General features: G+C 39.1%; 2 protein-coding genes across 2 annotated transcripts; both read right to left on the reverse strand.

Moving 5' to 3' along the window:
- Nucleotides 1–72: 72 nt before the first annotated feature.
- On the reverse strand, nt 73–19,652 carry LOC127812887 (probable cyclic nucleotide-gated ion channel 14). Its single transcript, XM_052353432.1, has 7 exons — nt 19,142–19,652; nt 18,495–19,050; nt 17,651–17,863; nt 17,226–17,527; nt 14,580–14,691; nt 1,648–1,884; nt 73–1,101 (listed from the first exon to the last, which is right to left on the reverse strand). Exons 1-7 carry the CDS (start codon nt 19,174–19,176, stop codon nt 367–369), a joined length of 2,190 nt encoding a protein of 729 aa, XP_052209392.1. The 5' UTR covers nt 19,177–19,652; the 3' UTR covers nt 73–366.
- A 2,469-nt stretch (nt 19,653–22,121) lies between these two features.
- Nucleotides 22,122–25,759, reverse strand: LOC127813620 (serine/arginine-rich splicing factor RSZ22-like). Its single transcript, XM_052354671.1, has 6 exons — nt 25,642–25,759; nt 24,932–25,033; nt 24,632–24,720; nt 23,292–23,508; nt 22,864–22,977; nt 22,122–22,428 (listed from the first exon to the last, which is right to left on the reverse strand). The coding sequence occupies exons 2-6, from the start codon at nt 25,018–25,020 to the stop codon at nt 22,392–22,394; spliced, it is 546 nt and encodes a 181-aa protein (XP_052210631.1). The 5' UTR covers nt 25,021–25,033; nt 25,642–25,759; the 3' UTR covers nt 22,122–22,391.
- Nucleotides 25,760–26,949: the final 1,190 nt, after the last annotated feature.

Genomic DNA, 26,949 nt, shown 5'->3' on the forward strand with positions numbered 1-26,949 from the left:
ATTGTCTCCTCTGCCAGCACCAGTTAGCACATTCAAACTTGCATATTCAGGCACCCAAATTGATCTGATACAATCTATAACACCGTATGCCTTTTATCATAAAAATCATCGTTTAGGTTCTTAGGTTGAGCCAATAATCTTCGAGTTCTACACTCCACTGCTACATCCTACTCTCAATGAGTACAAATATCAAGTCGTGATCCCACACCGTGCAGTCTGGCTACGTGAATTTTGTAAGGCCTTTATAAACTACAATGTCCAAGCTCTAGAACAATTATACATCCAGCATTGAACAAGTTTCTCTAAATTTTTCTCCTATAGAAATGATCTGATCCGATGCCTTACTCAGAAGGAAGGACTTTTAGTTTAGTCATCATCTGGTTCGACCGAGAAGTCTGGCTCTTCCGGCTTCTGCAGCTTTGGTAATTCAACATCTCTCATCTTCTGAGCCCCTCTCCTTGTGTTGGCAGCAAATCTTGAAGCCAGGATGGTTACTCCTAGGTTCTGTTTTGCCTGAGAAGAATTTGCTGCCGCAGCAGCATTGCGCTCTTCCTCTGGGTCAGAGGAACCGACCAATTGCTCATCGAGAGACAAGGAGAAGGACTCTTTCAAGCTAAGAGACCTTGCCATCACTCTCCTCTTGTATCGGCGCCAGGCAGCCTGGATGAAGCAAGCGGCCCACGTTCTCCAGTGGTGAGAGTAGAACCGGAATGTGTGCTGAAGCTTTTTACTGTGGAGCCGTCTGAACTGATTCGCAACAAACTTGAGATCTTCCGCTCGCAATGCGAAGGTTTCCACTTCAACCAGTGCCCTCACTGTCCTTGTGGAAGCAGGCAGGTTGACAGTTGATTCAGGAAGTAATGCCCACGCAAGAAGTTCCTCGCCGCAGAAATCACCTGGTCGTAAAGTGATTGAATTGAAGAAACCCGTGCGCCCTCCATTCGTGGTGGAGCTTTCGAGCGTCCCTCTGATGATAAACAGCATCTCGGTGACAGGATCGCCCTCACGAACAATATAGGTGCCTTGAGTACTCAAAGATGATACTAGGCGCTCGCAAATGGCATCAAGTAGCTGATCATCCATCTGTGAGAAAAAGGGTACCTGCAATTGGAGGAAAGTTTAAGGAGTTAACTCGAACTGCATTTGACATGAATGAAACCTTCCTTAATGCCATCACATAGATCAATTCTCTACTAGACCAACCAGATAGATCAATACCTTTGGAGCTAGGATTTGTAGAAGCAACTAAAAGTAAAGGAAAATGAATGTTGATAGATGTACGATGTATATGCATTAAGTTATGTCATTCTCTTTTCTTTTGCATTTTTATCAGGTTATGGTTGGATGAGTAAGAGGACCCATAATCGAGCGTATCCTTAAACAAATTGTGAAGATCAGATCCATTCGGATAATTAGTCTTCCTAGTCCAAGACTAGATCCAGAGGATTGGTAAACTAAAATTTATGTAGCCAACTCCACCTAGTGGGAAGGCTTGATATGTTGTCACACATTGGCTCCAGCGTCTGAAAGAACTAGTCACATTATATGTTTCCTCCCAATTAGAGAGCATTTAAGATCAGAAAATGGAACTTCCCCCCAAAATTAACAGTCTGTGACACTTGGTAGCAACATCAGGCGCCAACTTACACGACGAACAAGGTCCAAACGAAGGTGGCGTTGGATGTCCCTACGGAGATCAGTAGGTAAGGCGTGCAAAATTGACTCTTCATCAACTCCACGCGTTGCAAGCCATTTGTACTGAACAAAACGCCTGACACGTTCTTGCAGATCTTGAGGAAGCTGCCGATGTCTCATCCACTCTTCAGTGTCCCGACGCTTAAGTCTCCACTCTTCCAGCCTCACAGTTATAGACTGCAAGTAGGTCTGCAAGAACAAGGACAAGTAGTTATGGAAGACAAAAGAACATTTAGAAAGTACATAACTGATCCAATAATCTTGTGACTAATGACGATAAAACCCGACAGACTGACCATTAATGATAACATGCATCCTTGTCCAGTGATCTCCTGATCACTCTTACATAACCCTTGTCCTTGGAATGCAACCTTTCAGGATTCAGATTCATCTCTATTCCATCCATGCTCAGACCAGAATTGGTCACAGCAAGGTCCTAAACCATATTCCATGGTAACTATTACAAGCAAAGTATGTAATGGCAGAAGTTGCTCAACTTTTTAAGTCATATAGAATAGAAATCTATGCAAAATACTCTACACAGATATATATATATATATTTATGTTATAATTATTTTGAAATGTAGAAAAGTGCCATTTTCTATTGGCAGTTGTATACACCTCTGATGCTTTTCGCATCCACTTGAAGCCTACATGAGGCTTTGAAATTATGATTTGCAAAAGGCTTAGAGAACTCCCAGCAGCCCTAGATTTTTCCAGCATGAAATTATTGCCATCATGACCACTGTGTCAGATCAAGGGATCTGACAGGGAATTTCTTCCAGAATTGAGGAAGAAGAGGGAATTGACAGGAAGGAGGAGAGATAGGAATCAGAGGGAAAGAGGGAGAGATAGAAAGAGAGAAAACAGAGATTGAAAATTGGAGGGAAAGGACTTGTGGAATAATTTTCACACATATCCCCCATCCTCACTAGAAGTTTCTTATCCATAGGGGGTGGTTACAAACAAGAGACTTCCTCTAACTACTTCTCGTGAGCTCCCAAGTGGCCATGTGCCGACTGGATACTAATTACAGTTACACCACTCTCCCAATTACCATGTTATCCCTTCCCTAATTCCAGACTTGCCCTTGGGCTGTGACACTCCCCACCCCTTGAATTATTTCTTGTCCCCAAGAAATTAAAGAAGGCTGGCCACCCTGGGGTATTGTTGGAGAAGCTCTAGTAAGTATTCCCAGGTAGTGTTGTCAGGATGCAGGTGTGTCCATTGCACTAGAACTTGTGTGATTGGCAAAGAATCCTTGTAAATGACTCGTCTATCTAGCACTACCTTAGGCTCCACTTCCATCACCATATCTTCTTTTAACTTTGGTATCTCACGGCTAACTTCTGTAGTAGTCCCCACTGCCTTCTTCAAAAGGGATACATTGTAATACCCCAAGAGCCCAGAGAAGGGTAGTATATATCAAAAATAATTAAGGAAGGAAACAACACCAACTAGATACCTTTTGGGCTGAATGTAGGCAAAGAACTCCCAGGTTAAGCGTGCTTGAGCTGGGGAAACTCAAGGATGGGTGACCCCTTGGGAAGTTCGTGTAGGCCTATCACGGTAAGTTGTTCCGATCCTTCCTATTGCTCGATGCGGAATGTTACAGGTGGTATCAGAGCTAACCCTTGGTGAAGGCGGTCCGATGAGGGCAGGGAGTGGCGCCGAGCTCGAGGGTCTATACAAGGAGCAGCTTCTGACGGGTTTCTAGGATGGCAGCCTCCAAAAGGGAGAAAATCTGGGACCAGTTGTAAAGTCGCATGACGAGGACGTCATGTATAGGTGTTAAAAGGGCCAGCCCAGCCCGAGTCGGCCCACGGGCTTTTTAAATGGGCCGGACCGGCACTTTTACTAAAACGGCCGAGCCCGAGCCCTTTTGCCATGGATAGGGCCCGGCTCGGCCCATGGCCCCCCTACAAAGGGGCCGAACCGGGCCGGGCCGAGCCAGGCCAGCCCGTGGGCTAAAGGGCCGGGCCGGGCCGGGCCCTTAGCCCACAGGGCCCGGCTTTTTTTCTTTTTTTTTTAAATAATTTTTTTAAAAATAATACATATAATATATACATATATAAATATCAAAATAATACATATATAAAAATTAATTTTTTTCTTTTAAAAATATTTTCTATCTTAATTCTTAAGTTTTAAATATTATTTCATTATTTTATATTTCAAAATTCTATATGCCTTATAATTTTTCTTGTGAATTGATATGAAAAATAATGTACATATAAAAAGGAGAATGTTTATTTATAATTTAAATATATAAAAAATTTAACTTAAAAATTTTAAATAAATTGATGGTTATTATTTATATATATTACGAAATTAAATTTTTTAGTATCCAATATCAATAATTACTAAAGAATAACAAAATTAAAAAAAAAATGAGTAAGGGCCTTACTGGCCCATAAGGGCCTCATGGGCCCGGCCCATAAGAGCCCATAAGGGCCACGGGCCAGGCCGGGCCGGGCCGTGGGCCCAATTTCTTTGGCCCAGCCCGGCCCGTTTGAACAGTAACGGGCCGGGCCGGGCGGCCCGGCCCTTTTGACACCTCTAACGTCATGTGCTCAAGGAGGGGGGGGAAATGTAATGCCCCAAGAACCCAGAGAATGGTAGTATATATAGAGAATAATTAAGAAAGAAAACAACACCATCTAGATACTTTTTAGGCTAAACATAGGCAAAAAAACTCCCGAGTTAAGCGTACTTGAGCTGAGGAAGCTCAAGGATGGGTGACCCCTTGGAAAGTTCGCATAGGCCTATCAGGAAAAGTTGTTCCAATCCTTCCTATTGCTCGATGCGGGATGTTACATACATGGAAGACCGAATGTAGGCCCACACCTTCAAGAAGTTGCAATTGGTATGCTATTGGTCCCACCTTGGCCATTATCCGGAAGGGACCATAGTATTTGGGGCTAATTTTAGTGGTAGGTCCCTTGTGAACTAGGTGTTGTTGGAACCGTTTTACCTTCAGATATACCTCCTCCCCTTCCTCAAAGGTCCTATCAGTGTTGTGCCGGTCAGCCCTCTGTTTCATCCTTTGTTGGGCCATGCTTAGCTCCTTCTTTATGACTTGTAGTGCGTCATATCTTTCTTGTAGGTAGTGGTCAGCTAAAGTTTCAACTAGGGTGTAATGCATTACTGCAGGAATTATAGGGGGAAGGTAGCCGAATAAGGCCTCAAATGGGATCCTTCTGTGAGTTATATGGAAATTGGTGCTATACCACCATTGAGCTAGTGATAACCAACGGCTCCAGCTCCTGGGTTTTATAAAGCAGAGACACCTGAGGTATGTCTCCACTGATTAACACGTTATGTACGTCCATCAGTCTCCAGATGGTAGGCTGATGACATTTGCAATCCTATACCCAACCCTTTGATATGCCCTAGTGGCAGAATTGTAAATTTTTGAAATGAACTTTTGTAATAACCGTAGCCCACATGGGCCACTTGGTATTTGTATTTGAACCAAAATAATAGACAACATTTGTCTTTGAATACTTGTAATAAACAATCTTCATTTGGAAATGGGTTGTTAGTTAGTGCTAATGTAGCTCAACGTCAGAATGTTTGTCAACAATAGCATGCTCAGTTAGGGCATCCCTCATCAAATGTACTAAAAAGTGTCTTGAATAAAATTCAAATTCCTTTTTCAAGGTCTGAACTTTCTTTCTGTGACTCTTGTAAAATGGGAAAATTGCATCAGCTTCCTTTAGTTGATTGTCCAATCAAATGCACAAAACCTTTGGAGTTGATATATTCTGATCTATGGGGACTCTCACTAGTTGTGTTGGTTGAAGGATATAGATACTATATCATATTTGTGGATGCCCATACACGTTACACTTGGCTATATCCCTTGAAACTTAAATCTGATACTCTCTCAACCTTTATTGTTTTTCACAAATTTGTTGAACTTCAGTTTCAAGCTAAACTGAAATTCATTCAAACTGACAATAAGGAAGAGTTTAAACCCTTTTTACCCTATCTTTCTAGCCATGAGATACAACCTCGTTTTACATGTTCTTATACTCACCAACAAAATGAGGTTACCAAGAGAAAACACAGACATATTGTGGAAATGGGTTTAACTCTATTAGCTCAAACAAAAATGCCTTTGAAATTCTGGGTAGAGGCTCTTCTCACTACTGTTCACATAATAAATTTGTTGCCTGCGACTCCTCTCAAGTTAACTCCTATACCATCAGTCACCTAATTACCTATACCTTCAACATTTTAGATGTACTTGTTTTCCTTATCTTAGACCCTACAACAAGCACAAATTTGATATTCATTCCACAAAATCTGTATTCATTGGATATAGTCAAACTCAAGCTGGTTACAAGTGTTTGCATCCATCGGGTACAGTGTATGTATCAAGACACATTCAATTTAATCCAAGTGAATTTCCATTTGTTGTTCGGTTTCCTTCTCGATCATGTCAATCAGATACTGTTGTGGTGTCAACTAATGGGTTATCAAACTCTTTCCTCCAATCTTTTCCTTCTCACTGCTCTTGAGTAACACCACATTTAGCTCTTGTCAAAACTTCTTCAAGTTCTTCTTTTGTTCAATATTCTCATCCTCTATCTTCTCCACCTTCTCCATTTGTTCCGTTGTCTCATTCTCCATCTCCTGCACCTACAAAGCCTATTTCTAAACCTATTACTGCACCAACACCTTCTATTCATCCAATGGTTACAAGATCTAAGTCTAAACAGTTAGTGACCTCTTCACCTCATGCCTTAGTAAGCTCTTTAGAACCAAACTCAATTCGTGAAGCTCTTTTAGACTCACAGTGAGTTAAAGCCATGGAAGAGGAATTTTCAACTTTGCACACATACATGGGATCTTGTTCCTCCTTCTGCTGATATGAATTTGATTGGTTGTAAGTGGGTTTCCTAGGTCAAGTATAATTCTGATGGGACTGTTCTTAGACACAAGGCCAGACTTGTTGCTAAAGGCTTTCTTCAAAATCCGGGTGTAGATTATGCAAATACCTTTAGTCCCGTAGTTAAAGCTCCTACCATTCGTGTTCTTTTCTCTTTAACAGTATCTTTCGATTGGGAGATTCAACAAGTTGACATTAATAATGCCTTTTTGAATAGAGATCTCACTGAAGATGTGTTTATGATTCAACCTGAAGGATTTGTTGATTCTAAGTTTCCCATACATGTTTGCAAGCTAAGAAAGTCTCTCTATGGACTTAAACAGGTTCCTCGAGCCTGGTATACAAAATTACGAAGTTTTTCTAAAGCCACTTCGAATGCTTCATTATTCATTAAACACACTACTGAGTTTGTGTTGTTTATCTTAGTCCATGTTGATGACATTTTATTAACTAGTTCTAATCCTACTGCATTTTGCTCATGTATTCATGATTTGCACAAGCATTTTGCTCTTAAGACTCTTAGACCAATTAGTTATTTTCTGGACTTTGAAGCCTATAGAAATTCAAATTGTTTATACTTGTCCCAGTCCTAATACACAATGGATCTATTAAAGAAGTTGTCATGTAGGACTATAAACCCTGCTCTACACCTATAGCTTCGGGTGTTTCCTTAACTGATGAGGGTGATTTGTTTGTTAATCCTTCTTTGTATCATGCTATGATTGGCTCGTTACAATACTTGACTTATACACGACCGGACATAGCATTCACGGTTAATAAACTAAGCCAATTTTTGTCTACTCCTAGACTACAACACTGGTCAGCTTGTAAGAGATTATTAAGGTATCTTAAGGGAACTATTGGTCTAGGATTGTTGTTCTCCTCATCTTCTAAGGATATGTCTCTAGCTGTTTACACAGATGTAGACCATGCTGGCTGTAAGATCACAAGGAGGTCTACCAGTGGTTTTTGTGTATATTTGGGTACAAATTTAGTTGTGTGGGGTTCTAAGAAGCAATCCGTAGTAGCTCGATCAATTGGAGAGGCTAAATATTGAGTTGTGGCTCTAGGTGTTATTGAACTTTTGTGGCTTCAATCTTTACTTTATGAATTGGGTTATGCATGTTCAACTACATCCATTGTGTGGAGTGATAATTTGGTTGCTAAAAGCATGGTAGAGAATCATGTTTTTCATTCTCGAACCAAACATATCGAAATTGATGTTCATTTTGTGAGAGAGAAGGTTGAAAGTGATGAAATTGAGATTCAGTATGTGCCTACTACTCATCAAGTTGCTGATATTCTCACTAAGAGACTGTCAAGAGATCGGTTTCTATTCCTTTGTAAGAAGCTTGGTTTGGTTTTATCTCTTACACATAATAGTCCTAAGTCTACTGTCAACATTTCAAAAATAGCTCACTCCAGGGAGTTTGATTTGAGGGGGAATGTTGAAGCATATATCGAATAAGTGGCTGATCTCTTTTAATTGTTGATGAGTTATATTTGTGTAGGTTGTAATATTGTTATGTTCCTATGATGTTCATTTATTTTTCAGCTTGCTATATAAACTTGAGCAATGCTGTCATTTGTATGCTTTGATTCATTTCGATAATTGAAAGTTTCTCTCTCACGTTTCCTTTCTTTTCGTGTCCTAGTTTCATTACAATTTCTGCAAGCTACAGGACTCCTACAGATTCTTGAGGACAAGAATGCTTTCTAGGGGTGGGGAATATTATGTCCCAATGGTAGAATTGTAAATTTTTTAAATGAACTTTTGTAATAACCGTAGCCCACATGGGCCACTTGGTTAGCGGGAACTAGAACTTTCCCCACGATTATAATATGAGCCGCGGGAAGGGCCTATATAAGGCCGGTTGTAGGAGGATGGGACTTCTATGTTGAATGAGAAGATCATTCCCTTTTGAATTCTCTCCTTTCCCTCTTAATTCTCTCATTCCCTCCCAATTCTATCTCTATATCTCTCTCTCAATTCTTCTAAATTTCTACACTACAAGTCTCGTGTCCGAGACTTGACACCCTTGGCACAAGGTTTTCCAAAATTGGCTTGTGACTATTTTATCCCTATCTGAAACCACAGCCTTCGGTAGCCCATGTACCTTAAAAACTCCATCCATAAGCTTCCTTGCTACTTTTGTGGCTGTAAAGGGGTGCGCGAGGAGAAGAAAATGACTAAACTTGGTCAGCCTATCTACCACTACCAAGATGGTGTCAAACCCCTCAGACTTAGGCAGGGCCTCAATGAAGTCCATGGAGATCTACTCCCAGGCTTACGAGGGGATTTCCAGTGGTTGGAGTAGGCCGAGGTAGGGTACCTACTCATGTTTGCATCTTTGGCAAGTGGTGCAATGCAACACATATTTAGTGACATCCTTCTTTAGGCCTGACCAATAAAATAGCTGCCTTACCCAGTGATATGTCACATTTAGCCCTGAGTGCCTCCCTATGGGTGAGTCATGCAGTGCTTGCAAGATTCTTCCTCTCAGTTGATCATCTTCCCCTATAACCACACGACCCTAGTATCTCAACAAGCCGTCTTTGAAGGAATATCCAGCCTCCCCTTGAGGGTGTACTGTCAACCTAGTTATACTCTCCTTGATCCATGTCGTGTGCTCATAGCTGTTAGTTATCCCCCGTACCCAATCCGGTACCAAGGCTAAGATGCTGTGGCAACTAACGGTGTCTTCCTTGATAGTGCATCCGCTACTAAGTTTTCTTTACCCCTCCTGTACTGAATGATATAGTCATACCCCATCAATTTGGTGATCCCCTTCCGTTGCAATTGGTTGTGTGCCCTTTGTTGGGACAAGAACTTCAAGCTTTCATGGTCTGTGCGTATGATGAACCTCTTGCCTTCCGGGTAATACCTCTACTTATCCACAGCCACTAATACAACCAATAATTCCTTATCATATATGCTTAGACCCAAGTGTCATGGTGCTGGGGCTTGGCTCAAGTAGGTAGGGGTGTGCAAAAATTCGGGTAACCCGAACTAGCCAAGGTTCGGTTCGATTATTCTTGATAGATGGTTCGGTTCGGTTACTAATTTTCTAAAAAATCGAGTAGTTGGTTCAGTTCGGTTATTGCAGTATAAATAACCACAAAACTGAACCGAGCTGTTCGGTCCCCTGCCCCGCGCCAACCCCCCCCCCCCCAACAAAGACCGAACCGATGCTCGACCCCCGCATAACACCCCCCCAACCCAACTCCCAGCTCAACCCCCCGACCCCCTACACCCCGAATCCCACCCGTGAGCAAATAACCCTAATCCTCGTCGTCACCGTCGACCGGAAGACTGAAACCAATGGTTGTCGCCCCCCCGCCCAGCCCAACCCCCCTGCACCCGAATCCCACCGGAGAGAGCAAATCGAAACCCTAATTCCCTTACCCTCGCCCTCGCCCTCGAAACCAATCGCTGTCGTCGTCGACTTCTAAATAGTCACCCACCCCACCGACAGCTGAGATCCATAGACCCGACACCATCGTCGTTGCCCCTTCATCCCTTCTCTCTGGAGCAATCATATTCAAAGCACAAAGGGAGAGAAGAGAGACAGTATCGAAGCTTCCATCCGCTTCAATTCCTTGATCGATTCAGAGTTGAAGGTTAACAGGTACATGTATGTGTGTATATATATAGTTGTACAGTGCATATATAGGTGAATGATATGTATTGCAAGGTAGGTTTTGTGTAACCTTTTGCGTGAATGATCGTAGAAATCAACTGATGCCATTTTATTAATCATGAATGAAATTTATCCAATTTTCCTTCAATTTTAGATTTGGATGCAAAGGCGTTGATGTTTAGATTGATGTTGTGGATGGTTGTGTTTGGATGTTGTGTGTTTAAATTGATTCATGTTGTGTGTTTGGATGTTGTGCGTTCAGTTTATTGTATTTGAATTTGGATAGGTAACTTGTTTTCGATTCAGTATATCGGTTATAGTCGGTTATTATGCTAATCAGTTCAATTTTTTGGGTAATTGTATCTGTTCGTTTTCGGTTCGGTTATCAAAAATTTAAATTCGATTAGTTCAGTTTCGATTAGTGAATAGGTTCGGTTCGGTTTTATGTCTAAGTTCGGTTCAGTTCAGTTAGGTATTTTGGCCTGATTCGGTTCGGTTATAATCGAATGCACACCCCTACAAGTAGGACACTGGTCTGCCCTCTTGACTTAACACAGCCCCTATCCCCACATTACAGGCATCAGTTTCTAATACAAATTCCTTGGAAAAGTCTAGAAGAGCCATCACTAGAGCTTGAGTCATGGCCTCTTTCAATTCTTCAAAAGTTTTATCTGCCTCGATACCCCAATGGAAGTTATTCTTTTTTAACAAGGTTGTAAGAGGCTTGATTAATACACCACAGCCTCTGATGAACCGCCGACAGTAGCCGATGAGACCTAAAAAGCCCCTCGACTCCTTCAATGTTTTAGGTTTAGGCCAATGCTTCATAGTTGTCACTCTCTGGGGGTCTGTGCTCACTCCTTAACCGGTTATAATCTGGCCTAAGTATTCCACTCTTGACTCTGCAAAGGTGCACTTAGACTTTTTCAAATAGAGTTGATGGCTTTTGAGGATTTCGAATACCTTTCTGAGGTGGGTCACATGCTGGTTTAGGTTGGGGCTATAGATTAATAAGTAATCAAAAAATACTAGCACAAATTTTCTAAGGTAGGGAGCAAAATATGGTTCATTAGGGCTTGGAAAGTGGCAGGAGCATTAGTAAGCCCAAATGACATTACCAAGAACTCGTAGTGTCCTGGAGTGTGTTCGGAAAGCTATTTTATGGCAGTCATAGGGATTCATTCGAATCTGGTGGTATCCGGAAGTAAGGTCTAGCTTTGAATAAATGGATGCTCCTGTTAGTTCGTCTAGGAGGTCCTCAATGATGGGGATTGGGAATTTTTTCTTGATGGTTAGGGAGTTTAATTGCCGGTAATCAACACAAAACCTCCATGATCAATCCTTTTTCTTAATTAAGAAGATTGGGGAAGCAAATGGACTTTGGTTGGGTTGAATGAGTGATTTGTCCATCATGTCTTTAACGACTTTCTCAATCTCTTCCTTTTAGACAGGTGAGTATCGATAGACCCTTAGGTTAACTGGTTCAATGGTGGGTCTGAGATGATTGGAGTGATTAAGGAATCGATGTGGAGGTAGGCTGGTAAGGGTGGCAAACAAATCCTCAGACTCCATCAACAATAAGTGAATAGGGTCTAGGGAGTGTACTTGAGTGTTGTTGAGCTCAGAAGAATTGACTTTAGTCTGGCCTCCTCTCCTCAGTTTAGTGAATTCATTGCCCTCCCCTTGGTCACTCCTCCTCTCTAGGGCATATAGGGAATGTAGTTGCCCTATCGACGTTCCCCCTTATTCCAATAATTTCTGCAACCTTTTGCCAAACACTCCCTTGCACTCCCTTATTTCCTGGCACCCTTCCAAAGTAATTTTCCGGCCTCCTTTATCAAAGGTGACCTCCAAGGTATTGAAGTCAAACACGAGGGGGCTCACCATCTGCATCCAATCCACACCTAACACAATGTGGCATCCCCCAAGCCTAAGGATCCTCAGGTCCACTGAAAATTCATGGCCTCCCATCATCCACATGAATTCTTTGCACTTGTAATGACTCACCATCCTACTTTCATTTGCAATCATTACCGACAGACAAGTAATCTCCTGCATCTCACACTGTAGGGCGGATGTTGTTTCCTCGTCAAGGAAACTGTGAGTGCTCCCACTATCGATGAGCACCACAAGACTCATTTTCCCCACTGTTCCCCTCACCTTTAATACTCTGCCCAATGCATGACCTCGCAGTGCATGCATTGATATTTCCCCACCTTCATCTCCTTCAGTCTACTCCTCCTCCTCTTGTTCCTCCACTCCTTCATTTTCATTTTCTTCCTCCTTGTGGCCCTCCATTGTAAGTAACATCCGTTTGCATTGGTACCCGAGGCCAAACTTCTCCCCATAACAAAAATAGTCTCAACTGTCGTTTCTAATCAAGAGTAAGGTCCTTAGTCTAGATTGGCGCGACCTGAGACCTTCCAGGGACCCCATCCCTCTGCTATGGTGGATTGCTACCCTTACTCACGATCCCAAACAAATTTTCCTCCCGACTTCCTTTAGGGGACAACCGATGCCTCTTGGCAAAGGCCTCTAAGGCCATCTCATGCAGGTAAGCTTGTTCGGTGGCTTGCCTCACCGATGTAGGGTAGAGCATCTTGATTGTGGGGCGAATCTACTCATCCAACCCACTAATGAAGCTGGATACGAAATAAGCCTCATCCAAGGAAGGATGAGCTAAGGACAACAAAGATCTTAGTTCCTCGAATTTCACCAAGTATTCTTCTACTGACCCCTTTTGCTTTAGCTTATTGAATTCCTCTATGACGTCTGTCCTCGTCTTCTCCCCAAACCAATTGCATATGTCATTCACGAACCCCGACCAACTCAATTCTTCTCTTCCTCTACTCCAATTCTAGAACCAAGCATCGGCTACATCATCCAAGTAAGTCGCGGCCATATTCACCTTGTCCCTCTTAGCTACTGTTAGCAAATGAGTTGATTTGTCCTGATATTATTTCCTTTTCTTGGTTGATTGATTGTAAATTGTAGATTAGAATCTTTTATTTTCTTCTATTTCTTGTAAGCAGCTTCCTAATTTGTTTCTTTTATTTTCTTCTATTTCTTATAAGCAGCTTCCTAATTTGTTTAAGGAATATTGCTAAGTTAGAGAGTTGCCTAACTCATTTAGGCTAACTTAGGAAGGTATCCAACTTAGGAGATATCCTAAACTTGGCAACCTCTCTGTATATATGTTGTGTTCGGCTAAGTTGATAATACATTGGAAGTTTTTCCTGGTTTTTTGACAGCTACTCCGTATTGATAGAAAACTCTCTAGCAACGTTTAATCCACCAGCAAGGCCAGTCGCGTTCGAACAGGGGAATGTCCATCCTCGGCCCCAGAGGATTGGAGTGGTTTACTCCTACTCCTCAGGTCATGTTATCATCCTCTATTTCCCCCCTATCCCCGGTAACCACTTGATCATTAGACCTCTGCCTTGCCCTCAATGTGGTCAGAATTGGCGCCGATGAGGCCCTCAAGGGAAAATCAGTTGGTAGGCCAGCCTGAGGTTGTCGAGCAAAGATACTCAAGGGGGCACTCACTTGCTGGTTTAATTGTTGGCTTAACCCAACAAACTCCTCCCTGATCCCATTAACGGCTCGATCTATGTTAGCCGCATAACCAGCAAATTCCAACCGGATTCTGCCAACAACCCTATCCAGATTGGCCGTGTACTCTGATTGGCTTTGGTTAATCTCCTCCTGGGTGTTCTAGATGCCTAATTCCATAATATCCAAGCAGTCCTCTACTTGCTCCTAGTTCTAGCACATCCCCGCTTCCATGGCATCCAACCTTGATTTCGTCTACTTCGCTCGTGTACCTTCAACCATCTTAACCGCTTCGACAAGTCACTGACTCTGATACCAAATGTTAAATCAAGGGATCTGATAAGGAATTTCTTCCAAGATTGAGGAAGAAGAGGGAATTGGGGGGAAGAAGGAGAGATAGGAATCAAAGGGAGAGAAAGAGAGAATAGAGTTTGAAAAATGGAGGGAAAGGACTTGTGAAATAATCTTCACATATCCCCATCCTCACTAGAAGTTTCTTATCTATAGGGGGTGGTTACAAACGAGTGAGACTTCCTCTAACTACTTCTCGTGAGCTCCCAAGTGGCCATGTATCGGAAACTAATCACAGTTACACCACTCTCCCAATTACCATGTTATCCCTTCCCTAATTACAGACTTGCCCTTGGGCTGTGACACACTGATTCATTGCTAAGTTTCAACTCAATAGGAGAAAGAATGAATAACTAAGCCACGACATTTAACTGGCTTTCTAACGAGAAGAATATCCTTCAGATTTCCAAACAGTAAAAAGGAACAAGGTTTCCTCATAGTACCTGCATGTTTCCAATCAAATGAGCAAACAAAACCAGACCCAATATGGCAATTAGTATCGCAAATGAAGTTTCCCCAATAAATGTGCTAGTAGACAAATTCTGGCCATATGAACTGCAAAACACAGAAAGCAACATCTCAAAATTTTAACAGGAAGCTATGTGGCAAATATTCCTGGTACTTATGCAGCTATAGCAAGATATATACTTTTATCTACAGAAAGAGACATCTCTCAGGTTGTAGTGAGAACAGTTTATGTTGGTATAAATAGGAAGGCATATCCATTGTTGACTATCATGTGGAGCCAAGAGCAAATAAAATGCATAAAGTGATCTTTGAAGTTGAGCATTGATTACCAAGAATGAACAGTTCTACTATACTCCATGCATATAGAAAAAAGATCAAAAGGACTACCTTAGACCAAATAACACAGGTTGTCAGTAGAAAAACATACTCCAAGTCATCCTGGGAGAGAAGTGAGATGCTTCTGAAAACTAGTTCTTGATGGATGCGTATGTATCTGTCAGACAGTGTAATGGCATACACCTACTAACTATTTATATGGTTTCATCTTTAGCTCCATTGGTGATATTTCCAAAAGGTAATGTTCTATTCTGTATCGCCTTAGTTTTTCATCCTCAGACAGAGTTTCAAGTTAAATAAGTATTAACTGTTAGGCCTCACAACAATTAGACAGGCTGGTGTCATGGATCCAACGTCCAATGAGAAACGAGAGATCTTTGACCTTGAAAGGGGAACAGCAGTACCACCTAACAGAAGCTTTCAGGTTAGAGGGTAAGGTCCTAGCTCATAAAAAGTGATGTTAAAGTGGCCCAATTCTTGATCTGATTTCATGCCTCCAAAGTGGTATTCGAGAGGGTCTAATTCTTGATCAGATTTCATGCCTCCAAGGGGGAGTAAGTAAAGTGTTATTACTGACTCTTAAGGGTGGAGTAGATTCAGGAGGAAGAGTATGCCCACAAATTAAACAATGACAAGAAAAAGAAAATCTCAGTTCATATAAAGGAGTAGTAGGCAGCAGCACCAAACATCTTAAACATTTAATAAGTTGGATGACAAGCACCTGGACCATGACACTAGGCTTTGGCTAATCAGGGAAAAGCTACAATAATGCATTTTCATCACCTTGGTCCAGATTTCATCTTTTTTCCCTTCAAAAGAAAATCAAAAGGAGGCCCAATATGTTTTTGCACCATCATATCAACTATATTTTATCCCTACCAACATGATAACCAACCACTAGTGAAGACCAAAAGAACTCCCAAAACAGTAATTTCCTTTCCCCATAAACATGCTCATATAACGATTCCTCATACTTGTTAGCATAACTCATCTACCTTCAACAAGGACACGGACAACAAAACCAAAAAACAGTAACATGTGAACATATATTATGCTACTTTACTTGAAATCCCGAGAACTTGTTTCAACTCAATCAGTGAGATTCAGACACTAAAGATTCCAACTCCCATTTAAATACGTGTTTGAGAAACCAGATTTATTCCAACCAAAAAAAAACACAAACCAAAAATTGAAAACATTTGGGTTAAGATTCAGCAAGGGCTTGGGACATAAAGTAGAACTTGAAAACCTTGAACAAACACCATATATACACTAGCAATTTTGCTTGTATGCCAGAATACTGAGCATCGTTAGTCAAACTGTTCTTGCACACTTTTTTTCAATTTCTTTTCTTATTGTTCTGAGGAAATCCAGCAAGTGCATTAACGAATGTTAAAAATAAGTCAACTCTTATCTCAGCAGTTAAAACTTAAAATAAGTCCCACAATTTACTTCAAGTAGAACACACTATTGGTTGGGAAACAAAGATGTGTCACAGAGACAAATAGCATTTATAACAATTACCCACTTGCATTTCTTGCTTTTGTTCTCCATCTTTGAACATTTTAGATTCATATTTATGTATTTTGATCTATGCATACAGTTCCATAAATTTCCAAGCCATATTACAGTCCTTTAAATAGTAAACAAGTCATGGGAAGTTCAAGTCTTAAGACTGTCTCCTTTTACATCCTGTTTTAAAAAAAAAAAGGTAAAAAAGCTAGAGAAGGTCTAAAAGTTGGCATCACTATAAACTGCTTCAACCAAAGCCCTAAACTGCATTCAAGTAAATTACGTATTTTCATACACTTCCAATTATAATATTTATTCCTAATTGCTAATTAGAATCACACACATCCAAGAACAAAAGGACATAAATATTTGCTGGGATTTCTTCCCTAATGTGCTTACTCTACACTAATTCACATTCTAAAGTTATTATAAGGGGATGGAAAAGATATTTGAAGCCAAATGATAGAAAAGATATCTCATAAAGAGGCATTAGCATAAAAACCGAAATGAAGAAAACTTTCCCCTTGAGAGAAGACCTTTCATCCTTACTGGAACTGAAAAAAAGAAAGGAAACAGAAACACACATATGCCTACACCTAGTGAGTAGTATCCTTTTCATTTCCTTTCTTTTCTTTTTTATGCTAATTGAGGAGCTTCCTTTTCAGTATTAATAAGTTTTGAAGTAACAACATTCCAAATTATTGCCATACAGTATGAGAAACAACATAAAAAGACATCAGAGTCCATAAAAAGATAACTTGTGAAAAGTATACCTTAAGCTCTGTAACCCCCACCACAAACAATAGAAGTACTTCTCAAGGAAGTCTGATGAAACAACATTGTTTGTTACTGCATTTTGAAATATCCCATAATTGAATTGGATATTGTTAGCAGGATTGCAATTACTGAATGTTGCAGTACTGTTTGCCCATGTTCTACGACCCTCATTGTCAACACTGCCACAATCCAAAAACTTGAGAGAACATTTCATTGAGTTGAACTCATGTCTACAGGCTGATTTCCAGCATGTTGCATGCCGTTCAATTGACAAGAGATACCAAGATGCACCCGAGATCTACAAGAATAGATGCCTTAGTCATACTGAGGTAACATACTGAAGACCTTCATTTAATAAAGGCCAAAGGATGCATTAAAAATTATAAAGGCCAGAGAAAAAAGGGACATAAAAGGTAGATACATGACTAGCTAACATATATAGAAGGAGATTGTATGCAGCGCCTGCCCAAGCAGTCTTCGTCACTAGTCCTGTAGCTTTGATGATTTGTGAACTTAACGGGAATATCAGGTAAAAACGAGGAATATACTGAAGCAAGACAATGAGTTCAAGGGCATTGTTGGTGTGATCAGCATGTGAACTTCTGATTGCTGGTATAATGAACCATATGACAATCTGCCAAAACAGCAAAGTTTATGGGGCCCATTATATCCAGAATAGAAAAGAAACCAATCATTGAAACTCAGTTGATGAAAATAAAAATCCATAACAAAGTGAACGGCACAAAGGAAAATCTGAACAATCAAAGACATTCTCATTGAGCAAATGTCGTATTACATCAAAAACTAATACTAGGACTATGCATGTGGAGGATAAGATTGCTTACATTGCGTGCTCCCACTATCGGTCACTAAATAGAAGATGAGGCTAAAATTTAGACACTACAGGAACTCATTACCATGCGATTAGATGCACAGGACTCCAGGAATAAACATCTTAGTACACTTTCTGCTTACATATGATTAAGTTTTGGTATGACTTGCCCAATTACAGCCACATTCTGCCAACGAAAAGGGTGCCCTCAGTGCACGAGGTTCCCGGCTTTATAAGGGTTGAGAGAGAGTTATACTTGAATACAATCTGCAAAGGGGTTGTTTCCACAATTTTAAGCCGTGACCTTCCAATCACAAAAGACTAATTGTATCATTGCTACTAAGGCTCGCCCTCAAACATAAAAAATTCAGGTTTCCACTACAAGTAGATTGTCGAATTTTTAAAGTTTTAGCATGGCAACAAATTCGAGTACCTGAGGAAGAGGCAGCGCTGCAATCAGATCAATAAAGAAGTCTGATTTCAGATACCTTCGTGCTATCATCTCTGGATCCATAACAAGTTCACCTCTGCCAAACACCCTTGAGCTTGGTGATACATAAGCTGTCCTAAACTTTATAATTACATGTAAGAAATAGAACATATCTGCAACTGTCCGGAAGCAAGTGACAACAATTCCGAGATTCAAATCAGTAGTCATACAAGATGAATTGCCATCATTTACCACTGAAGGAAGATAGAAAAACAATGGATCAACAAACAATGCCACCAAACTTGAAAATAAGAAAATTCGGTTCCATTGCAAGTAAAGTTCACTTCCTGGGTCAAGAATTCTTTTCCTCCGTGCTTCATAATTTTCCGGGAAAACCCGAAACTTGCCAGATTTGGGAATCCCATTTGTTCTAGCTTCCTCACTAATTCCCCCTTCTGCCTTCGGCAAAACTTTGTACAAGTGTGAAGGCTTTTCGAGGTTCTGGGTGTGATTTATTTCCCAAGAATGCTCAAGATTTTGCTTTCCATCATGGAAAAACCTAGGAATTCTCAGAACCCGTTAACCAAAATTACCAGAAAAACGGAAATCGAGATATAGAAGAAGAGAGAATGGTGCGGAAGGTACCGTACCTCACAAGCTTCTCTTTCTTGAACTCCATCTCCATGGTTCTAATTACTTCACATCCAAGTCAAAGTACAGGGAAACTGCAGGTGAGAATGTAAAGAAGAGAAATCCAAGTGCTACTGATTAGAGCAGTACCCATTTGGGGACCTTTACAACACTTCATTCATTGCTTCCTTCCATCTGGGACTGAAAAAACAGTTCATTCAAGAATCCACAGCAGATGAGAGAGAGGGACTTGGAGAAAGGAGCTGAATCTGGGTGCTTGTCTTTATGCGTTTGACTTTTTGTTATGGGATCTCCCTAAGAAAAATCAGTAAAGAAATACAGACAGCTGGAACAGTGGGTCGTTTGAAGATTCTACTCCCCTTTTACCGTTTTAGACGGACGTGAAGGCCAGTACTTGTCAGCGCATTGATTTGATTTGAGTAGAAAGAAAGAAAGAAAAGAAAAGAAACCAAGAAAAAGAGATTTTCTGAGCTGATTTCTCGGGGGATTTGATTTTGTTCTCCTCCTCCGATCTCCCTCCCCACTGCCACCTCCGTTATGGTTTTTAACATAAGGTAAAAGCAACCTTCAATTTAGTGAGCTTCTTTTAATTGTTATTATATTTAGATCAATTGTTTTGTTTCAAGGGGCGCGATTGAGATTAAAATCGTCCATTACTCTTAAATAATAACATCCACTGCTAAATAAGACCTTTTATTAAGTTTGTGAACTATAATAATAATATAAGCGTAATATATCAATAAACTCATCTCATCTTCTGAGATTTCTTATTATTCATTTCCCTTTTCTTTTTTTTTTTTTTTGGGGGGGGGGGGGGGCAGGGTACATATATAATGCTTCAACATATATATATATAATTATATATTATATTAACATATATAATGAAGATTTGTACGAATTAAATCTAAATTTATACATAAAATATTATATTAATATATTTTTAATAATTATATATAATTTATCAACATATAATTATAAATATTTTAATAATTAGATATCAATTTATAAATTATTTTCTTAAGAATTAATATTTCTTAAGGTATTATTAATATTATTTTAACACTACATTTATTTTAATCTTTTTCTTAATTTCTAAGAACTTATCAACTTTTACAAACCCAACACACAACTTTTAACTAATAACTTAAGAACATATTTATCTAAAATATTTTATCAGCTTAAACAACATCTAACTTAAAAATTTTAAATAACTTAAAAAACTTAATAGCTTAAAAAAAACTTAGCCAAACAGGCCGTTAATGCTCTGACTGTCCCCGCGGTGGAGTGAAGACAAATATCATCTTTTGTTGGGAATGCCATCTAAACACTTTTCATATTATACGTCGTGTTAATACAAATATATACTAATATTATATAAATATCAAAAGTAAATCTAAACGTACAAATACCATTTCCAATTTTCTTTTTATGTATTATGTCGGTAATTTTGCTTTTTTTGGGTGGGAGTAACAGTAATGATCGCAGCATATAAACGAGAACAATTCTGTCGCCGCATCAAAGTTATTTGTCAAACCCACTGCCAACACCACTTACAGCGGCACCGCAATTAGTGCAAAACTTCAAGCAGCGAACTCAACCAATCCACCAGCAATTTATAAATAATCCACTCACTTCATGGGGGGGATTGTGCAATGCTCACATGCCAACAAACTCAGCAACAGAGCCAGCAAAAACGGCATCATCACATGGGATGGATGACCAGAGGATGGGTGAGTAATCAATCCTCACACATCAACCCCCTAAAATTTTGATAAAATTCTATTCAATGGTGACCAATAGTAACACAGATTTGATATAATAACAAATCCACCGTAAATGTAGACTCCTGAAATTTTAGTAAATTCAAACTGAGCCAATTTTGAACAGAATCAACAAACTTTAGCAGTTCAATTTACATAAAAGGCCATTCCCTAAAAACACTAAAAACATTTCATGAGAGGAATTGTCAAAACAAAAATGTTTAAAGCAAACAATGAACTGATTGCGTATGTCATGGCGAAAACCTCAATGAGATCTTGGATGGACAATCGGTGAAGCTCTTCAGATGAAGGCCACAGGCACCCCGATCCTCTTAAAACTTGGGAGAGCACTTATATAACAAGTGGGAGGAGCACCATTACTAGGATGAGAACACCCAACTAGGAGGAGACTGATCACAACCCAACGAGCTTTTAATATGATCAACATACCTCAACAAAAAGCATTGCTTTTATGGTAGATTAAGGGGCAAACAGAACTCAAGAACCCTTCCAACCCCACAAGACCTCCCAAAAAAATAAAATAAAACAATTTTAAAAATCATTTATGCCCTTGTGCTTGCCACGACATAGGAGAAGAAAAAACTTGATATCGTGTTACAAAAATTCCTATTCAGTAAAGCTCTAATAATAAAAATTTCTTCCTCTCTTCTCTTATATTTTCCAGGCAAGCAGAGAGCTTAAAAATAACAAGAGATGTTTTCTTACCTTCTGGTAAGGCAAGGGATCCAACTTTAAGAATAAAAAATGAAGGAAAATTTCTTCCATTTTCAAAAAGCAAGGAAGCAACTTTCAAGAACAAACCAGAAAATGTGCCCTTGGACCACACCCTACAAGTCAACCTTCCAAAACTTGTTAACACCCTAGTCAGTGGTATGCTCCAATAAATTCAAATTTCTTTTGAGTTAGAAATGCCAAATCCCCAACTTCTGAGAAACAGATTAAGTACCTGTCAGAAGTGTTTGAAGCAGCTCCTCAAGCCTTATAAGTAATTAAAACAAAAGCCACTACAGTTTGAGGGATGCACAGCACTGCTGCAGAGATTCAATCACACAGAAGCATCTAGTGATGTCGACAGCTGGGACCCACAATCATTCAAAATTGAAGATCCCAGAGCAGGACAGCGAGAGACGAAACCACAGGGGTGTAGAAGCACAAAACCAATGAAGCAGAACCAGGTAGAAACCTCGACACAAAAACAAAAGCATAAAACTTTAGCAATGCTCCTTCAGTTTCTGGACTATCATGAAACTACAGCAGTACCTTAAGATCCATTGCCTACAAGCATCTATAAATATGGTGCATACGCAGAACAAAAGAGAAAGTTCAGACATGATAATAAAGTTCAGGAACTTAACCAAATCCACGAGATGAAGCTGAGGGCGACGCCCAACTTAAACAAAGACCAAGCACAGTAACAAGCATAATCCTCTGGATGTTTCCTATAAGGTTAAGTCACCAGGCCTGCAATTCAGCTCCTGCTTCGACGGCGTTCTCTAAGACCATTTCTGAACAAAATTCATAAAAGTAAAATTTTAGTGAAAGGCAACACTCTTGTAAGTATTTTTATCGAAACAAAAAAAACATAATCACTACATGAAACACAATAATTTATGCAAAGAAAACATTTGTACTACATGTTCAAAACTGCTCCACTCACTAATGTTTGCTGCATCCATTGACCAACACCATTAAAGGTGTAAAGAATCAACTATAATTATAATGCTTACAGACATGGGCAGACCTAATGAGTGTGTCAGTCTGAGAGATGATACATTAGAATGCTTATACAAGAAGAACAGTGTAGATGTAAACAATTAAGCTTCAAGGATTCAACATATTCTTGTCCCCATAGAATTGTTGTTGGTCAGTCGTCTAGCAACCATATTCCATAAACATTTTCAACCAATTTTAAAGGAAAAACTCGAGTAAGAGAGACGCACCCATTAGCATATGGCAACTCCTCACGTGCGCGATAAGGTGGTGACCTGCTATAGCTCCGACCACGTGGAGACAAACTACGACGTCTGGGAGACCGAGCACGAGGACTGTAACTCCTGATTGAGTATAGCCAGTATACAAACGTAAAATGATAACTAAAATCAAAATTCTGATGAAGCACTCTTTAAAAATATATACATTATAACACAAATGTATCGCTGCCTAATACAATGGGATACCACCAAAATATTAGAAAGATAGCCAGAACAGCACATCATCCTACTGAATGATCAGGAAAATAATACCAGGAAAGAGGATAAAGGTAAGAAAGAGAGAAAAAAAAAAAAAAGGAAAAGGAAAAAACATGCAAACAAAAGAAAATTAAAAATGTAAAAACAATCGCAGCTAGAATATGTTTTAATAACCTCACCTCCGGCCATAACTTGGACTCCTCCGATATCGGGGGGGACTGCGACTGCGACGTCTTCCAGAACCCCCACGTAATCGGCACTCACGGGCAAAATGACCTGGTTCACCACACTCATAGCACTTCAAGTCAGAACCACCAGAGCGTCCTCGACCTCCTCCACGGCCACCACCACCACCTCTTGAGTTGTGAGAAAGTTCAACTCTCCACCCATTTTTACCTGTTCAATCAAAGTTCAAAAAAAGAAGAAAAAAAAGAATGCCTGAAAACTAAATAAACACTGTTTCTAAAAACAGCCTTGCTGGTCTTAAGGAGAGGGGAAAATGCTAGATTCATGGAAATGACTCTCCGGCACTCTCAACAAATACAAAAATACAAGACAGACCAAATATGCAAGAGCCCTGTTACATGTTATCAAATATGGTAAGAACGTAATATCAAAATGACCCTCTGGCACTTGATAACAACAGAGCTATGTACAATTCTCATCTAGAACATTCAACAACCAGCAACAGCACATCATCAGTTGTCTGCCTCACCTACTTCCTCGTCAACACACAGCCAACTGTCAGGACCATTATTCAGGAAGAGAGAGCCAGCTCAAACCTCAAGCATTTGTTTCAGAAGACTTTCAATCATTTTGTAAGCAACAATATGCCAAGTCCTTATTCCCACTATGTGAAGTCAGCTACATAGATTCTAACTCGCCAAAGATTTTTCTATAAACTTATTACAAGCTAAGTACTACCTACTTAGGGAGTTTTCAACTAATTTTTTCTTAGACATACTTTGTTTCTCTTGCTACCAACTTCTCTCATTCCATCTACTCTACTCCTGTATAACAGAAGCATCTATTGTTTTCTTTTCCAGTGACGAGACCTCGAATCATTTACTCATGATACAATCTACCTAAATGCAAACAAATGAGAAACTAGGGCAGAATTGTCAATTCTTTTCCAGAAGCAGCATTCCGAATTATCAGCATCTCTATAATGACCAAACAACTTACTCGTCTTTACATGAACTAAAAAAAAATCAAGAAAATTTTGACACAAGAATCATTTGACAGGATGTCCAGGAGTCTCTAGTCACAACAATGGACTTCCATTGATAAATAAGAACAGGAAAGAAAAAGCCACTCGAAACAAAAGAAGATAAAAATCAACAAAGTACTGAAAATTCTGATAAACAATAACCAAATGGTTAGCATAAAGTGACAACTAACTACTGTTGTGCTATGAAGAAAAAAAAAAACTAGTGCTGTGCAGATGGTATAGAAGAAATTGAAATGTTTTAGAAAAATTCCAAAATAATAATAAAAAATGAAAATTCTCCATACACACCATCCAGCTCACGAATTGCATCTTTTGCATCCCTGGTATCATCGAAGTCAATAAAAGCATAACCCGGTGGCCTTCGAGCAACCCAAACACTGCATGTACAGTATTTGATAAATGAGAGTTAAGAATTGATTTTCACCAACGCTCCTAAACAATTCAGTTCCAAAACAACAAAAATACATTTAATAGGAGAAAAGGGTAAGCATTCCTCTTTTTACAATTGTAGCCAATCACATTACTTAGTTGTGCTATGAAAGAATAAGAATTGCATGTTGAGAAATAAATCACTCAAAATTGACTGACCTTCGAATAACCCCAAAAATACGAAACTCGTCTTCAAGTTCCCTCTCTGAAACTCGAGAATCCAGATTCCCAACATACACACGAGACATTTTCCAGCACTTACTGTCAGCACAACCATGAAGGATTACATGAGGGTAAAATAAAAGAAAAAACAAAAAGAGGTCTCAATTATACCAGTAATATCTAGATAGACAAAAGAGATACAATGATTCACTTAGGTCAAATTAAGAATTTAACCTAAATTGGCTGATATATTACAATGCATAACAATGATTTAAGACCAAATCGTGTATAATACATGTCAATCGAGTTCCTGAACAGCAACAGGAAAATTTTCCGATGCTAACATAACCTAGCAACATCGGTGGTTAATTTCAAAAATACACAAATACAAGAAAGTGAGATGCTTATTAACAACGTTTCCTAAATACACCGCCCATGTATTCAAATTTTGGTCAGAATCAGACATAAATTAGTAGATAACAATACATGATACGAGTCATGATCCACATATGTGTACATAGAATGTCTGGATAATGGAGATTACGCAAATATATACTCAATCAACAGATACCATACATAATTTACTAGACAAATTACAGGGAAAACAAGAAAATCGAACAAATCTCCTAAACAACAAAATTTACTATACAAATTACACAGAGCGAGCGAGAGATACAGAGAGAGAGAGAGAGAGAGAGAGAGAGAACCTGAAACCCTAAATCCACAGACCCTTCTTCCTTTTCACGCCTCTCTCCACTGGACTCGAAGGGGCCGTCGCGTTCGAAAAGGATAATTGGTGCCGTCAGAACATTAGGGCTTTCTAATTTATACCGGTTGGGAAATAGCCAACGAAGGGCCTTGAGTTTAAAATTATACAACAATTTGCCCAATTATTTTGGTTATTCTCATTTACAATAATTTCGTTGATACAAACTTTGTCCCTATTTTAATCCTTAAACACACTTTTGAATTACTACATCACATCCAAAGAATAAATTTTAAAAAAATACCTATTAAAAATTTTATCTAAATATTTTATTATTTTCACATTTGGTCCTTTTTTCAAGACAATTATTCATTTTTTTATTTTAAATGGATTAGTTTATTTATCTAGATTGATAAAAAATTTACTAATTTTTTTTAAAGGTAAATACTTCATATAAGCCCACAAATTAATATTTATTTTGAGCTTATCATATTTATTTTTCACAAATAAATTACCAATTTTAATAAAAAAAAATCTCAATTTAAGAATGGGGAATCAAAAAGTTAAGATATATTCTCTTTATTATTTTCAAATCATTTTCAATTTTTAATTTTTTAAAACACGCAAAACTTATTTACTTATCCATTTTTGAAAATATATTTTTTAAAACATAAAAAAAAAATTATACACAAAACTCAAAACGTTGAAATCATGTGTTTTGTTATTTTCAGTCAAAATAGAATTTTTGAATCCAAAACAAAGAAAACACTATAGTCATTCCCTTCCTTCTATTCATTATCTCTTTTATATTCTCTATTATCTTATCTTCAAAGTTCAATCGTCACCACTATCTACACTCGTCATCGTTTTCCACGCCCACTATCGCCATCAATTCCCTCTACAGATAATCTAGATCTTCTATCTACACCAACCACAGGCAATCCAAATCTGTCATCAATTGCCCTCATCACTCCCATTGCATCACGATCGACAACCCTAGTCGCTGCCACCGTTCGAATAGCAACTTGCCTTGTCTTCACCGGTCGTTTTTTCCTTTTACCATTTCTTCATCTCGCAGTTCCTTCTTTATAGAGTTGTGATTTGGGGATTTCAATTTTGGAATTAAGATTTGGAGTTTTTAATTTTGTAGTTAGGGTTTAATTTGATATTTTTTTATAATAATCGTATGCAATAGGAATAAGGAAAATCATAATATGTATGCACGTTTTTTTTAATATTAAATTGAATATGTAATATGATTTTTTTGTATCGATTTTTCTTTTCAATGATATTTCCAAGATTTTCGATT

Source organism: Diospyros lotus, chromosome 11 (genome assembly GCF_014633365.1).
Source record: "Diospyros lotus cultivar Yz01 chromosome 11, ASM1463336v1, whole genome shotgun sequence".
NCBI classification, from domain to species: domain Eukaryota; kingdom Viridiplantae; phylum Streptophyta; class Magnoliopsida; order Ericales; family Ebenaceae; genus Diospyros; species Diospyros lotus.

What these genes read in the sequence shown, in the direction of transcription:
- LOC127812887 (XM_052353432.1), bottom strand. Translation starts at nt 19,176, where the DNA reads ATGGAGATGGAGTTCAAGAAAGAGAAGCTTGTGAG. An exon ending in ATTTGATTGGAAACATGCAG is followed by an intron (nt 1,885 to 14,579) that starts GTACTATGAGGA and finishes TTGTTCTTGCAG; the next exon opens with ACCTACTTGCAGTCTATAAC. An exon ending in GTTTGGACCTTGTTCGTCGT is followed by an intron (nt 1,102 to 1,647) that starts GTAAGTTGGCGC and finishes CTCCAATTGCAG; the next exon opens with GTACCCTTTTTCTCACAGAT.
- LOC127813620 (XM_052354671.1), bottom strand. Translation starts at nt 25,020, where the DNA reads ATGTCTCGTGTGTATGTTGGGAATCTGGATTCTCGAGTTTCAGAGAGG. An exon ending in TGCAATTCGTGAGCTGGATG is followed by an intron (nt 23,509 to 24,631) that starts GTGTGTATGGAG and finishes TTGATTGAACAG; the next exon opens with GTAAAAATGGGTGGAGAGTT. An exon ending in AGTCCAAGTTATGGCCGGAG is followed by an intron (nt 22,978 to 23,291) that starts GTGAGGTTATTA and finishes ATACTCAATCAG; the next exon opens with GAGTTACAGTCCTCGTGCTC.